The sequence below is a fragment of the Hippocampus zosterae genome, chromosome 5, assembly GCF_025434085.1.
Source record: "Hippocampus zosterae strain Florida chromosome 5, ASM2543408v3, whole genome shotgun sequence".
NCBI lineage: Eukaryota > Metazoa > Chordata > Actinopteri > Syngnathiformes > Syngnathidae > Hippocampus > Hippocampus zosterae.
The window spans coordinates 4,292,341-4,306,485 of NC_067455.1; the positions used below are offsets into that span (position 1 = coordinate 4,292,341).

A 14,145-nucleotide genomic window follows, 5' to 3' on the forward strand; every position below is an offset into this window, starting at 1 on the left:
AGGTTTATTATTAGTCTCCCTTCCGTCCTGTTGCCTTCTCTCACTTTTTTACCCTTGGAGTTGCCGCCTTTGCTTCATTCGTGGTGTGACCGTTCCTCTTGTTCCTGCGTACTTTTCTCCCTGCGCTTTCAATTTGAGCTGACAATCTCTAGCCCCGTTTTTCCCCGGCGGCGGCCGGACCGATTTATTTATTTTTTCTTCCTCCATCCTCTCCTGCACACAATGGGCAAGACGGCGCTTCACTCTGTGTACAAAAGCTTCCTGGATTGTTTGTGCCTCTGCTTGTCGGTGAGTATCTCCTTTGCGCCTCCATCGTGGCCTTGACCTAAAACCGCCCATGCATTGCAAGTACGCACCTACGGAGCGATCGTAGTACGACATGCTCCCGCACGCGCGCTGAGTCTTCCGATATTAATAACAGTTGCCGAATGTGGATGGAAATAGAGCCCTGACGCCTCCAAAGAGGTCAGATGTCACATCTTATTAACCTTTTGTGTAAACAAGCCGGAGTCGTGCCTTGAACATTGTATCTAAAGTTCATCCACATGCGTATTTGCTTATCAATATCCCATTCGTGTACACCAAACTGTTGACTTTTTACAGCGAGGAAGTCGTGAAGCAGCAGCCGATGCCGACCGAGACGCGGAGAACGGCCACCTGGCCTACAAAAAGGGGGACGTCCTCGAGGACCGATGTAGGTAACAGTTCAGCGTTTGCTCCGTGATGTTAACACGCAGTCACGTTGGTCTCGCAGATGAGATCCTGGACACGCTGGGCGAAGGGACCTTTGGGAAAGTGGTGCAATGTTTGGACCACAAGAGGTAAAAAAAAAAAAAGCTCCCATCTCATCAAAATCGTGCGCTCGTGAATTCAGCAAGCGGGATGTTAACTCCTTTTTTCTTGAACGCGCAGGAGCGGGCGTCAAATTGCTCTGAAGATCATTAAGAACATCGAGAAGTACAGAGAAGCGGCCAAACTGGAGATCAACGTGCTGGAGAAAATTAGATGCAAAGACCAGCACAAACTATAGTGAGAGGTTTCTCCTTTCATCGCACATTTCTTCAGACACGTCACACCCCGAATATTAGCCAACTATGCATGTTGTCCCCTAGAAATCCCCCGCAACACAAATAGATGCCTCGAATTAGTACTTTTACATAGTAGCAACACTTACCACCCATTGGTGGTTGCAATGTCACTTCATGAAATTCATTCATCTTCCGTACCGCTTGATCCTCAGTAGGGTCGCGGGGGGTGCCGGAGCCCATCCCAGCCGTCTCCGGGCAGTAGGCGGGGGACACCCTGAATCGGTTGCCAGCCAATCGCAGGGCACACAGAGACGAACAACCATCCACGCTCACACTCACACCTAGGGACAATTTAGAGTGTTCAATCAGCCTGCCACGCATATTTTTGGAATGTGGGAGGAAACCGGAGCACCCGGAGAAAACCCACGCAGGCCCGGGGAGAACATGCAAACTCCACACAGGGAGGCCGGAGCTGGAATCGAACCCGGTACCTCTGCACTGTGAAGCCGACGTGCTAACCACTGGACTACCGGGCTGCCACTTCATGAAATATTAACCCCAAATCGTTGGGTTGAAAATAAATACCCTGAGGATTGGGAAAATGTGACATTTTTTACTGAAGCTTTTTTTTTTTTTACAAAATGGACTTGTTAGTGGGTGGCCCAGTGATCAAGCGCGTCGACCTCACAGTGTAGAGGTTGTGGGTTCGATCCGGGCTCCGACCGTCCTGGATGTTCTCCCCGGCCCTGCGTGGGTTTTATCCGGGTACTCCGGTTTCCTCCCGCATTCCAAAAACGTACATGGCAGGCTGATTGAAAACTCTAAATTGTCCCTCGGTGTGAGTGTTGTTCATCTATACGATTGGCTGGCAACTGATTCAGGGTGTCCCCCCCCGCCTATTGCCCGAAATTTTACTTTTGAGGATTTTATGTTGTTTTTTTTAAAGACTTTTGTTCCTGGCCACTGAGCTACATTGTGCCTGCTGCTTTCATGTTTATTCATCAATACGTTTTGCTCCATCAAAGAGAATTGTGTCCCATGACCAGTCATTGGTTGTCAGGGTAATGCAACTGTCCATCTTTTTCTCCCCAAATCCAGCCACTGTGTCCAGATGCTGGACTGGTTCGCCTACTACGGCCACATCTGCATCTCCTTCGAGCTCTTGTCCGTCAGCACCTTCGACTTCCAGAAAGGCAACAACTTCCTGCCTTACCCCATCCACCACATCCGACAAATGGCCCAGCAGATCTGCCGCGCCGGCAGCTGTGAGTCCCAAGTTGAAGCGTTGCAAGTGGCGTAGCCATTTTATTTTTATTCCTTACGTGCTCGTGGATAAATGTGTCTGATGTCAGTAAGAGGATTATGAAGTTGGGAAGGCACGGGCTGCGATGTACCGGGGTGGGGTGGAGGGGGGGGGGCAACTTCTAGGATGAGATGAGATTCTAAGTGTGTCTGAGTTGAACTCAAGTTCATTAGGGCTACAATAATACGGCTTTAGGCCCGTCACCATGTTGTTAAATTGCGCAAGTCTCTCAAAGACGGTAAGTCATTTATCATCACATGCTCAGATGTTGAAGTCTGAATTGAAATATATCATGATTGCACTTCATGTAAGGAAAATTGAGATGAACAGTTTCTCAGTAGCCCAGTGGTTAGCACATCCGCTTCACAGTGCAGAGGTATCGGGTTCGATTCCAGCTCCGGCCTCCCTGTGTGGAGTTTGCATGTTCTCCCTGGGCCTGCGTGGGTTTTCTCCGGGTGCTCCGGTTTCCTCCCACATTCCAAAAAACATGCGTGGCAGGCTGATTGAACACTCTAAATTGTCCCTAGGTGTGAGTGTGAGTGCGAATGGTTGTTCGTTTCTGTGTGCCCTGCGATTGGCTGCCAACCGATTCAGGGTGTCCTCCGCCTACTGCCCGAAGACAGCTGGGATAGGCTCCGGCACCCCCTGCGACCCTAGTGAGGATCAAGCGGCTTGGAGGATGAATGAATAAATGAGTTTCTCAACGATCAAAAAATAAAATTTCTAACATTGACACAAACCCATGTCAACCACAAGAGGGCGATGTTGCCTTCCGCTCTATTAATCGCCACCTAATCGCCCCGCCCTCCCATTCCTCACCACCACCTTCCCTTCCTTCTCTTTCCACTGCAGTTCTCCATGACAACAGGCTGACTCACACCGACCTGAAGCCAGAGAACATCCTTTTTGTCAACTCTGACTACTCTGTCATATACAACGCTGACAAGGTTAGAAACCAAAAGCAGACACGCAGGCCGGGGGGATCGAAAACTGAAGGTTAGAAGAGGAAAAAAAAACAATAGAGAAAGACATAGAGAGCACTTTCTTGATTGTCGCACTGGTGAACGCGACTCTCAAAAGGCTCAGCAATCACCCACTTAAAATGTATTTATAGAAATATGTCGATTCATGTATGCCGTCGGTTGTGTTGACCTTGTTGTGGCATTTTGCTGAGAAAAATTATCACATTAAATAGCACGACGGAAATTATTGAAATCAAGCCGATTGTCAACCAAGTAAAACATTTTCATCACAGGACACCCTCAAACACACTGTTGCTTTGGGATTGGGCTCGTTCCAAATCAGAACGCTGGGGACCAGATGCAAATTTTTTTTAATGCTCACAAAAACTGGTCAGACTGGTCCATTGGAATCCAAGAATATCATAAATATTCACAGTGCAGAGGTACCGGGTTCGATTCCAGCTCCGGCCTCCCTGTGTGGAGTTTGCATGTTCTCCCCGGGCCTGCGTGGCTTTTCTCCGGGTGCTCCGGTTTCCTCCCACATTCCAAAAACATGCATGGCAGGCTGATTGAACACTCTGAATTGTCCCTAGGTGTGTGTGTGGGCGTGGATGGTTGTTCGTCTTTGTGAGCCCTGCGATTGGCTGGCAACTGATTCAGGGTGTCCCCCGCCTACTGCCCGAAGACGGCTGGGATAGGCTCCAGCACCCCCCGCGACCCTAGTGAGGATCAAGCGGTTCGGAAAATAGATGGATGGATGAACACAACAATATAACAATAACAATAACAATAACAACACAACAATATTGAACACGAGGTGGAATACTTGGCCATGGAACGCTTGGATGTTAGGAACACGTCCCACGGTGCCCTTTGTGTACCAAATTACATGGAAAGTCGCGACAGTTTTTTTGAACTATGGGACAAAACTGGGACCACGGGGCCGACTGAAATCCAGAAGAACAGAAAGGACAAAAGGAAACTCTTGAAATACTCGAGCAACTAACACACTTGGAAGCAGGAATTGTGACTTGCGAGGACCTTGGGGGTGACCTGACAACTGGAACGTCAGGAATTTCAATTCCGCTTCTATATATTGACCGCCAGGATTCCTAGGAACGCTTTTGACTGTGAAACCTTGATCACTAAATGTTATGAACGTTTAAACTTGAGACAAGGAGCATGATACTGAGGCTGTTGAACTCCCAAATGGCGGACTGGTTTTGTAGCGCGCGAGGGAACCACAATCATACGTTTCTAATGTCTGGAGCGGTTCCGCTTTCTGTGTCTGTTCTTCTTGCAGAAGTGCAACGAGAAGCGCCTCAATGACACCACGGTGCGCGTGGTGGATTTTGGAAGTGCCACATTTGACCTTGAACACCACTCTACCGTCATCTCCACGCGCCATTATCGAGCCCCTGAGGTCATACTGGGTAAGGCGTGCGTTATATCCGGCGGTTGGCCGCCGTGATCTGATTTGTGTCCGTTGCAGAATTGGGTTGGGGTCACCCTTGCGATGTGTGGAGTATCGGCTGCATCCTGTTTGAGTACTACGAAGGATTCACTCTGTACCAGGTCTTTAACCTTTGCACCACTGCAAATCCAGAGCAGATGAATTTGATGTGACATCTGCTCCGACAGACTCACGACAATAAGGAGCATCTTGCTATGATGGAACGCATCCATGGGCCGATTCCTCAGAGAATGGTTCGACGGAGCAGGTAACAAGCGCAAAATAGTGGCCTTCGTTGGAATGCTTCTTAAATGAGTCGCTTTGTGCCTCGAGCAAACAAATGCCTTCAGTCGAGTAGGAAACATCGGACACCATCCATCCAATTCTCCGATGCGCTTTATCCTCACAAGGGTCGTGGCGTGGGTGCTGGAGCCTATCCCAGCTGTCTTGGGGCAGTAGGCGGGGGACACCCTGAACCGGCTGCAAGCCAATCGCAGGGCACACGGAGACGAACAACCATCCGCGCTCACGCTCACACCTAGGGACGATTTAGAGTGTTCAATCAGCCTGCCACGCATGTTTTTGGAATGTGGGAGGAAACCGGAGCACCCGGAGAAAAGCCACGCAGGCCCGGGGAGAACATGCAAACTACACACAGGGAGGCCGGAGCTGGAATTGAACCCGGTACCTCTGCACATGCGCTAACCACTGGACTAGCGAGCCACCTCAACCCCCCCCCCCACGGAGACGAACAACCATCCGCGCTCACGCTCACACCTCGGGACGATTTAGAGTGTTCAATCAGCTTGCCATGCATGTTTTTGGAATGTGGGAGGAAACCGGAGTACCCGGAGAAAAGCCACGCAGGTCCGGGGAGAACATGCAAACTACACACAGGGAGGCCGGAGCTGGAATTGAACCCGGTACCTCTGCACTCGCGCTAAGCACTGGACTAGCGAGCCACCTCTAACCCCCCACACCCCCCCCACACCCCCACGGAGACGAACAACCATCCGCGCTCGCGCTCACACCTAGGGACGATTTAGAGTTTTTCAATCAGCTTGCCATGCATGTTTTTGGAATGTGGGAGGAAACCGGAGTACCCGGAGAAAAGCCACCCAGGCCAGGGGGAGAACATGCAAACTCCACACAGAGAGGCCGGAGCTGGAATTGAACCCGGTACCTCTGCACTCGCGCTAACCACTGGACTAGCGGGCCGCCTCGAACACCCCCCCCCCCCCCTATTCAACAATTTTTTTTCTATCCAGGAAGCAGAGCTATTTCCACTGTGGCCGCCTGAACTGGAACGAGTGCTCCAAGTCTGGACGCTACGTCAAAGCCAAGTGCAAGCCTTTGCAGGTAAGCTTGCCCCACCCATCTTTTCAACACCAAGTCAAGAGTTTAAAACCTTAACTTGACCCCCCACCCCCACCCCCCCACAGAAATACCTGCTGTCACAGGGCAGGGAACACCATCAGTTTTTTGACCTTCTGGAGAGGACGCTGGAGTACGAGCCTTCCAAACGCATCTCTCTTTCCTCCGCTTTGAGCCACCCTTTCTTTCTGCAACCCCAACAGTCAGCAAGGAGTCAGACACCAAGAAATAGCTTCAACATGGGCCGATAGTTTCCCCTTGGAAAGCAATGCACGGAATATTGCGGCGTACCAAAGGCAGTGGTACGACACTGGAGAGCGGCGCTAAAAACGGTACAGTCGGTTGACCAGAATGAGTCTGTTGACTTGTTAATCAGAATGGTTACCTCTTGGCAACGGCAGAAATGGCACAGGCCAGCGCCGTGCGTTGCACTGCTAACAATGTCACGCCATTGATGGAGCGGACACTTTTTTTTTTTGCCTTCCCGCTTGCAGTGGGAACATGAACCAAATCGTACCAGTTTGTAACACTGGTAGTGGGAATTCTGCATTAGGATGACTGGGGGGGGGCAGTGCCCACCAGATCGCGCAGTGTATCATCTCCCTATTGTTAGAAAAGTCCCTCCTGGCTCTCTTGTCTTGCTGAACCCTGGACAACATTGGAACACAAAGCTGGACCATAAAAAAGATGTACAAGTTGTTGATTTCAACAACCAAACCATGTTGCCTGCTGCATGATTTGCCCCTGCTAGCTTAATGCTAACAAAAAAAAAGAGGAAAATATTACAGTATACAGTTGGTGGCAGTAGTATTTATTACGGTGTTGTTCGACATGGAAAGAGTGAGCCGTTTTGGCAGTTTGTAAGTGCTAGCAAGGCTCCCCGTGAATATTTTGTGTTGAACCTGTTTTTCCTCGTTGACATTTTTCAGTCGACGAAGGCTGCCATTGTGCGTTCTTACCTCCAACCTTGGTCGAGCCGTGTGTGTGTGTGTGTGGGGGGGGGGGGTACACTTATCTGCCCGTCGTCATCTTCTGGCAACACTATTTGGTGATTTAATGTAAATACAGTGACGCCTTGAGATAAAAGCTTAATTTGTTCTGTGACTCTGCTCTTAACTCAAAACAGCAGCCTTGAAATCATCTTACTGTATTGAAATGTACGGAAATGCTATATTCACAACTTTGTTTTCGACTTGCGACGACGTCTGGTTGCGGAATTTGTTGTTGTCGTTTTTTTTTTTTAAACGTATTCTGTTTTTTGCCGAGAAAGGTGGCACTTTGTTGTTGATGCTAAAGCTAGCCATCGATGGTGAACATGGATGAGTGGACATTAAATTAGGATGGCTTGTACAAAAGATGAAGGCTGCGGATCTTTTTCCTATCTTGACTATTTCAGTTTCGGAACTCCCACTCAGAACTTGAAAGAAAATGTGTGTTTGAGGATCAGGAAAAAAAATAGCGGGTCTTTCTGTGAACAACGGGGAAAATCTAATTTAGCAAATGCTTGAAAAATAGGGCGGCCCGGTAGTCCAGTGGTTAGCACGTCGGCTTCACAGTGCAGAGGTACCGGGTTCGATTCCAGCTCCGGCCTCCCTGTGTGGAGTTTGCATGTTCTCCCCGGGCCTGCGTGGGTTTTCTCCGGGTTCTCCGGTTTCCTCCGACATTCCAAAAACATGCGTGGCAGGCTGATTGAACACTCTAAATTGTCCCTAGGTGTGAGTGTGAGCGTGGTTGGTTGTTCGTCTCTGTGTGCCCTGCGATTGGCTGGCAACTGACCCAGGGTGTCCCCCGCCTACTGCCCGAAGACGGCTGGGATAGGCTCCTGCACCCCCCGCGACCCTAGTGAGGATTAAGCGGTTCAGAAAATGGATGGATGGATGGCTTGAAAAATAGACATATACCTTTGTAAATGGCGCTACGCTGCCAAAAAGCATTTTTCACCCGTACTCAGTTACACCCCCCCCCCCAAAAAAACCCAACAAACTTTGCTAGCGAAGATACGGGACTGTCCTGTATTCTAAAATGCCTTGTTAGCACCCGCACCTTTAAGCTGCGCTTTGCTCCGTCATCCACTTGTCAGTCAGCACGTGTACGATTGTCATGTGGCGTATCAGCGCAAGCTAAGTCAGGTTAAGGAGCTAACTTTAGTTAGCCGTCTTCCTCTACGGTCCTCACCGGGTGGCCTCATTGCATCGTTTCTATGTTTCTACGCCTGATGGCGTGCGTTTCGTATGCAGCTTTTGTGCGTTTCCCCGCTGACCTCTCAGCAATGTGTGTGCACGTGTTGGGCACTGATCCACATGGAAATCCTCTAAGTGGCTCTTTTTAGCGCCCTTGCACGGGAAGCTAATGTACCATTCTCACACACATCTCTGAGGACATCATGTGCTGAGCAATAGTGACCGATAACCCCGCTTTGTGGCCATCGTGTCCATTTTGTTGCGCAAGTGTGATATGTGCTATAATATTGATCAGAGTTGATTGATCAAACCAGGCTAAAGTCCACATTTTCTTTAATTTTCCACTGTAGTATTCATTTTTAAATTAAGTAGACGTCAAGCAGTCCGGTCAACAGGGCCAAGTCGATGCTTAGCAAAGAAGCCGGCTGGTGTCAGTGTACATGACATCATCCTTATGTGTCCTTTTTTTTTTTTTTTAAGTCTTGCAGCTGAGCACGTGAGTCATGGGAGTGCGTTACTTGCTCCAGCTAATGAGATCTTCCTTATTAAGTGCTAATCCTTGCAGGAGGGGGTGGCGTGGTCGACCAAAAGAAGAGCAAGGGTCGCCTCTTTCAGGAATAGACCACACCGAGGGGGTAAGGGCTGATCATAACTTTCGTTATTATTGGTCCCTGTGTTCAGTTTCAAACAGGTAGAGGTGAAGGCATCTGTTAGGATCGAGAATTTTGCGCAATCCTTTTCGCCAACTCTGAGCACCGACCTTCAACTATGGGTAAGTCTCACGTCGCTCACGAAATTGGGTACGTGTTCACCATAAAGCTGTGTATTGTGTAAAATCGTTGGGTTGAAAATAAATACCCTGAGGATTGGGAACATGTGACATTTTTTACTGAAGCTTTTTTTGTTAGTGGGTGGCCAGGGCAGCCCGGTAGTCCAGTGGTTAGCACGTCGGCTTCACAGTGCAGAGGTACCGGGTTCGATTCCAGCTCCGGCCTCCCTGTGTGGAGTTTGCATGTTCTCCCCGGGCCTGCGTGGGTTTTCTCCGGGTGCTCCGGTTTCCTCCCACATTCCAAAAACATGCGTAGCAGGCTGATTGAACACTTTAAATTGTCCCTAGGTGTGAGTGTGAGTGCGAATGGTTGTTCATTTCTTTGTGCCCTGCGATTGGCTGGCAACCGATTCGGGGTGTCCCCCGGCTACTGCCCGAAGACTGCTGGGATAGGCTCCAGCACCCCCGCGACCCTAGTGAGGATCAAGCGGCTCGGAAGATGAATGAATGAATGAATGAATGAATAGTGGGTGGCCCAGTGATTAAGCGCGTCGACCTCACAGTGCAGAGGTTGTGGGTTCGCTCCGGGCTCCGACCTTCCTGGATGTTCTCCCCGGGCCTGCGTGGGTTTTCTCCGGGTACTCCGGTTTCCTCCCGCATTCCAAAAACGTACATGGCAGGCTGATTCATTCATTCATCTTCCGAGCCGCTTGATCCTCATTAGGGTCGCGGGGGGTGCTGGAGCCTATCCCAGCTGTCTTCGGGCAGTAGGCGGGGGACACCCTGAATCGGTTGCCAGCCAATCGCAGGGCATGTATTGTGTAAATGTGTAACGATATCACTTTGGATATCACTTTGGACAGTTTTTTTTTTTTTTTTTACGGTGACGCCTTGAGTTATGAGTCTAATTTGTTCCGTGAGCACATACACAGCTCAAAACGCTGCATTTTATATCCTCTTTGCCCCATTAAAATCGATGGAATTGCCATTCATCCCTTGCAGCCTTCCTCACAAAATCCCCACAATTTTCTTTTTTTAAAAAATAAGGAAGATTACTGGAATGGATCAAAACTCAAGAATAATGATTCAGTCCGATGTAAAGTTTGTGCGCCGTGATTTCATGCTGCAATCCAGTTCATTGTGCCCACCCGGGCTACCGGGCGGCAGTATTTGGAATACACTCCTCCTCCTCCTCCTCCTAGCGTGACTCAGGAAGTTGCTGTCATGTCATTTTCCACAAGTATCTGTTGCCTAAGGCGGCCCGGTAGTCCAGTGGTTAGCACGTGGGCTTCACAGTGCAGAGGTACCGGGTTCGATTCCAGCTCCGGCCTCCCTGTGTGGAGTTTGCATGTTCTCCCCGGGCCTGCGTGGGTTTTCTCCGGGTGCTCCGGTTTCCTCCCACATTCCAAAAATATGCATGGCAGGCTGATTGAACACTCTAAATTGTCCCTAGGTGTGAGTGTGAGTGCGAATGGATGTTCGTTTCTGTGTGCCCTGCGATTGGCTGGCAACCGATTCAGGGTGTCCCCCGCCTACTGCCCGGAGACAGCTGGGATAGGCTCCAGCACCCCCCGTGACCCTAGTGAGGATCAAGCGGTTACAAAGATGAATGAATGAATCTGTTGCCTAAAATGGAAGCGCCAGTCCGCAGACCTCCCACCCAGTTTTTGACAATTAGCCCCGCCAGCAAATCACGATATCAGCAACAAATGGCTGCAATAAACGAGCAAATATGTCTGCTCTCTCTCTTATTTTACTTTGCTTTCGTGTGCTCTATTTCGGCTAAAAGGCTTTGCAAATGAGCGTCCTCAACTGCCTTAGCTGGATAAGCAAAGGTTAAATAAATACTTGCGCCGTCTTTCACAGCCAGCACATCATTCTTTCCATGCTGCCTGTGTGTGTGTGTGTGTGACTAGCGTCCTTGTCCTTGCCCAGGTCTCCACCTGACTTATTACTTCCTGAGAGCACATTCTGATTCCCGAATATGACCCGTCACATCCACACAGCATGACCGAAGGAGAGAAAGCACAACAACGCAGGCCTCCGTCAAAAAATCTAAATGAGTAAGTCACGTTCGTTCGGAGCCCACATTTCGATCGTCGCAAACAACGAAGTAAAAAAATGTATAAAGTTTTTAGTTTTCATCCATTGCCACAACTTGGATTTCTTTTGATCTGGGCATTTCAAAGGCAGGGATGCAACTGCACTTTCACACTGAAAAGTTTCGACCTTCATCGTCAAAAAAATAAATTAAAAAAAGCATCATTGATGAAAGAAAATGTTTGGAGTTTCTCTTTTAACGACGCTCTTTGTTGTGTCGGTAAGATCATGGAGTCCATGGCAAGAGTGAAAAATTCTCTGCGCGCGCCCATCAGGAGGCTCAGCAGCTGCATGTGCACCGTAAGCAACAGGAAGTGGTTTGCCAAAAGCAAGACCAACAGAGTTCCACGTGCGGGAGGAAGAGGACAATGCGGCAGGTCGAGAAAGGCCCCCCTTCGACAGACTCCCTCAAATTATCCTTGGGTGGGTCGTGCTTACCAGGCCGACTTGGATAAAGAGAGGCAAGTGTAAACGGAGCAAGTTATCTTTTCTCTTTTTCAATTCAGCATGCGTTCGAAGTAGTGGTGTAATGCTGCGGGGGGGGGGGGGGGGGGGTACAATACGTACCGGTATCAATATTAACTAAGTGATATATATCACTTTTTTTGGGAGCAATTACATGCGATACTGACGATATCGGTCATGTTTTGATACCGTAAAAAAAATTTCCGCTGTACAGTACATAAAGCTATCATTATTAAAGGTAACTTCAAATGAACAGAGTAGAATGCCGTCTCATTGGAATTTTTTTCTCAACTCGGCTTTGCTGATTGCAAAATGTAAAAAACAAAAATAAATTGATATCAGAACAAGCTCGATCTCTATTCGATTCAGCGTTTGCGCGGCAACAACTTTGTCACAAGTGTTTCCATTGAGAGAAACAATTTGCTTTGTCTTCCTCAGCCCAAATCCATGATTTATGTTGACATATTTTTTTTATCGATGTTACATATACTTAATGACATAAATCATGACATAAATCTTCGGCGCCGATCAGAGATCATGTGCACAAGCGAAAAAGAACAATAAATACAAATACAATTTAAACTGGAATACAAAATAAAAAGGCATTGATAATTTTGCGTCTAAAATTATTTCATGAATTCATATCGATTCAATCGATCGATAACATAAAAATGATGCTTCGTCAATGTCTGACCGTTATGCGCTCGGACGGCTACATCGTATCGTGACATTGCATTGAATAGACAGAATAAGAATAAGAAATGCAGAACCTATTCCACTCCAGTCCTCTAGGTGGTAGTCAAACTTAATTTTAAGCGCACTGTTCCAAGGGGATATGTTGTCATTGGCTCAGGAGCTCAGATGCTAACTATTTCATGTGTTTGAATAACGGCCGACTGTAAGGACATTGATCACGGAAGAGAGTTCGGTCCGGAGAGCCTCATATTTATTTTTATGTTTGTTTGCATTCAGAAAGCTGCGCAAAGCCACGAATGCTCAGAAGAATGCTGAGAGAGCAGCCATGAGATCTCACTTCAGGAGTAAATATCAGCTAGCAGAGGTGCGTTTGCGGAGCATTCAGGAGATATGCACGTCATTGCAGTCGAGAGCTTGATATACATGCTGATATATAGTTTTTATTTATTTTTTTTATTAAAGAGCGAGATTGGAAAAGACGCAGCGTTGTTTGTTCAAGGCCCGAATGTTGTGTTTTGTTCCCTTTCGATAAGAACTCCAAGGATGCCAGCCACCTGAAGTGCGTTGGCGGCAAAGTGTCGCTCCCCCGCGAGCTGTCCAAGCTGCTGCGTCCCGACAGCAAAACCAAGGATGACGGATTCAACCTGCTCGACGCCTTCCAAGGCCTCGGCTTGGGCCCGCTGGCGGAAGGGAAAGGCGCCAAGCGCGCCTCTGCCACGCCACACAGAGGGCGCTCTTGTCAAGTCATGTGATCCACGTGCCGGTGCACAAAAATGTCTTTTTGAAATGAGACCCCCTCATGGTCAAGCACAAACTGTTGTGTAATACGGTTATGTCTTTATAGGGCAAGGAATCGTATTTGATCATTTGACTCAAAAACAACAACCCCTTGCATCTCCCTTTTGAGGCCGTATGACCCTGTGACATCCCCCAGCCAATCAAATCAAAAAAGGTAATCGAATACATTATTATTTTTTTTTTTCTCTACAAATATAATTTCCAAATATTTGTACAGGTTGCCCCATAATAGATTAAAACCATTGAAAACGTTTTCATTTGAATTTTCATTTTGTTAAATATCAAAAGTATTTGGTAACGTCCTGTGCTGGGCTGTGTGTCAGCAAAAGTGGTTGTCATGACGACATCCTTGCTGCAATCTCCGGGAAGGTGTTTTAGCTATTTTGGCTGTGAGCACTCATAGGGACATTTTTTTTTCATTACGTTTTTGCGAAATGTACAGTCAGACCAAAAAAAAAAAAAAAATAATTAAATGTTTTTGTATTTCCTAAAAAAAAATGTTATAACAATAAATATGTGATAAATAAATATATATAAATAAATGTATTTTATATAAATATATTATAAATAAATACATTTATAATAAATATAAAATAATAATAATAATGGCCACTATTTCCTCAAATAGTGGCCACCCCTTTAATAAATCCCATGCATATTAAATTTGTTTAAAAAATAATATAATTCAAACAGAGTGAATTCTTTAAAATATTTTATGTACACATTTTAACTTTTTAAAAAAACAATTGAAGTCTCCTGTATGCACAACCTGGCCCTGTAAATTCTCTAATTTCTAAAAAAAAAACTGAATCACAAAGGTTTGTCCATTGCTTACATATGCAACAGGACTTTTTTTTTTTTTTTAAGTCTGCAATATTTCATGAAGTGACCTCCAATTGGTGTGTAAGTGTTACATTTTCTACAGACGAGGAGAGTGTCTCTCTCAAATGTTATTGAAAGCGTGAACAAATGTTTGAATAAAGTTTCATTTGTGCATCTGGACGTCCTCTCAGCCGT

The 14,145-nt window shown here is 47.3% G+C and overlaps 2 protein-coding genes and 1 long non-coding RNA gene across 6 annotated transcripts in view; 2 read left to right on the forward strand and 1 right to left on the reverse strand.

The window, feature by feature from the left end:
• The window catches only part of LOC127600698 (uncharacterized), a 135,198-nt gene that overhangs the window by 75,268 nt on the left and 45,785 nt on the right, over positions 1 to 14,145 (reverse strand). The gene's annotated exons all lie outside the window — the stretch shown is intronic.
• clk2b (CDC-like kinase 2b) lies at positions 11 to 7,301 on the forward strand. The gene is made up of 11 exons (XM_052065246.1): positions 11 to 288; positions 604 to 694; positions 755 to 821; positions 913 to 1,029; positions 2,127 to 2,293; positions 3,184 to 3,278; positions 4,597 to 4,726; positions 4,786 to 4,868; positions 4,935 to 5,014; positions 6,015 to 6,105; positions 6,189 to 7,301. The coding sequence occupies exons 1-11, from the start codon at positions 223 to 225 to the stop codon at positions 6,369 to 6,371; spliced, it is 1,170 nt and encodes a 389-aa protein (XP_051921206.1). The 5' UTR covers positions 11 to 222; the 3' UTR covers positions 6,372 to 7,301.
• Positions 8,184 to 14,130, forward strand: LOC127600647 (complexin-3-like). 4 transcript variants are annotated; one of them, XM_052065354.1, is made up of 5 exons: positions 8,184 to 9,072; positions 10,986 to 11,136; positions 11,395 to 11,634; positions 12,611 to 12,694; positions 12,864 to 14,130. In XM_052065354.1, the coding sequence occupies exons 3-5, from the start codon at positions 11,398 to 11,400 to the stop codon at positions 13,080 to 13,082; spliced, it is 540 nt and encodes a 179-aa protein (XP_051921314.1). In that variant the 5' UTR covers positions 8,184 to 9,072; positions 10,986 to 11,136; positions 11,395 to 11,397; the 3' UTR covers positions 13,083 to 14,130. The 4 variants fall into 4 exon arrangements, with proteins under 4 accessions (XP_051921314.1, XP_051921313.1, XP_051921315.1 ...); XM_052065353.1 differs by having other exon boundaries at positions 11,005 to 11,136; XM_052065355.1 differs by having other exon boundaries at positions 8,185 to 9,072; positions 11,005 to 11,132.

What these genes read in the sequence shown, in the direction of transcription:
- clk2b (XM_052065246.1), top strand. Translation starts at nt 223, where the DNA reads ATGGGCAAGACGGCGCTTCACTCTGTGTACAAAAGCTTCCTGGATTGT. An exon ending in CAATGTTTGGACCACAAGAG is followed by an intron (nt 822 to 912) that starts GTAAAAAAAAAA and finishes TTGAACGCGCAG; the next exon opens with GAGCGGGCGTCAAATTGCTC. An exon ending in AGAATGGTTCGACGGAGCAG is followed by an intron (nt 5,015 to 6,014) that starts GTAACAAGCGCA and finishes TTTTCTATCCAG; the next exon opens with GAAGCAGAGCTATTTCCACT.
- LOC127600647 (XM_052065354.1), top strand. Translation starts at nt 11,398, where the DNA reads ATGGAGTCCATGGCAAGAGTGAAAAATTCTCTGCGCGCGCCCATCAGG. An exon ending in ACTTGGATAAAGAGAGGCAA is followed by an intron (nt 11,635 to 12,610) that starts GTGTAAACGGAG and finishes GCATTCAGAAAG; the next exon opens with CTGCGCAAAGCCACGAATGC. An exon ending in GTAAATATCAGCTAGCAGAG is followed by an intron (nt 12,695 to 12,863) that starts GTGCGTTTGCGG and finishes CCTTTCGATAAG; the next exon opens with AACTCCAAGGATGCCAGCCA.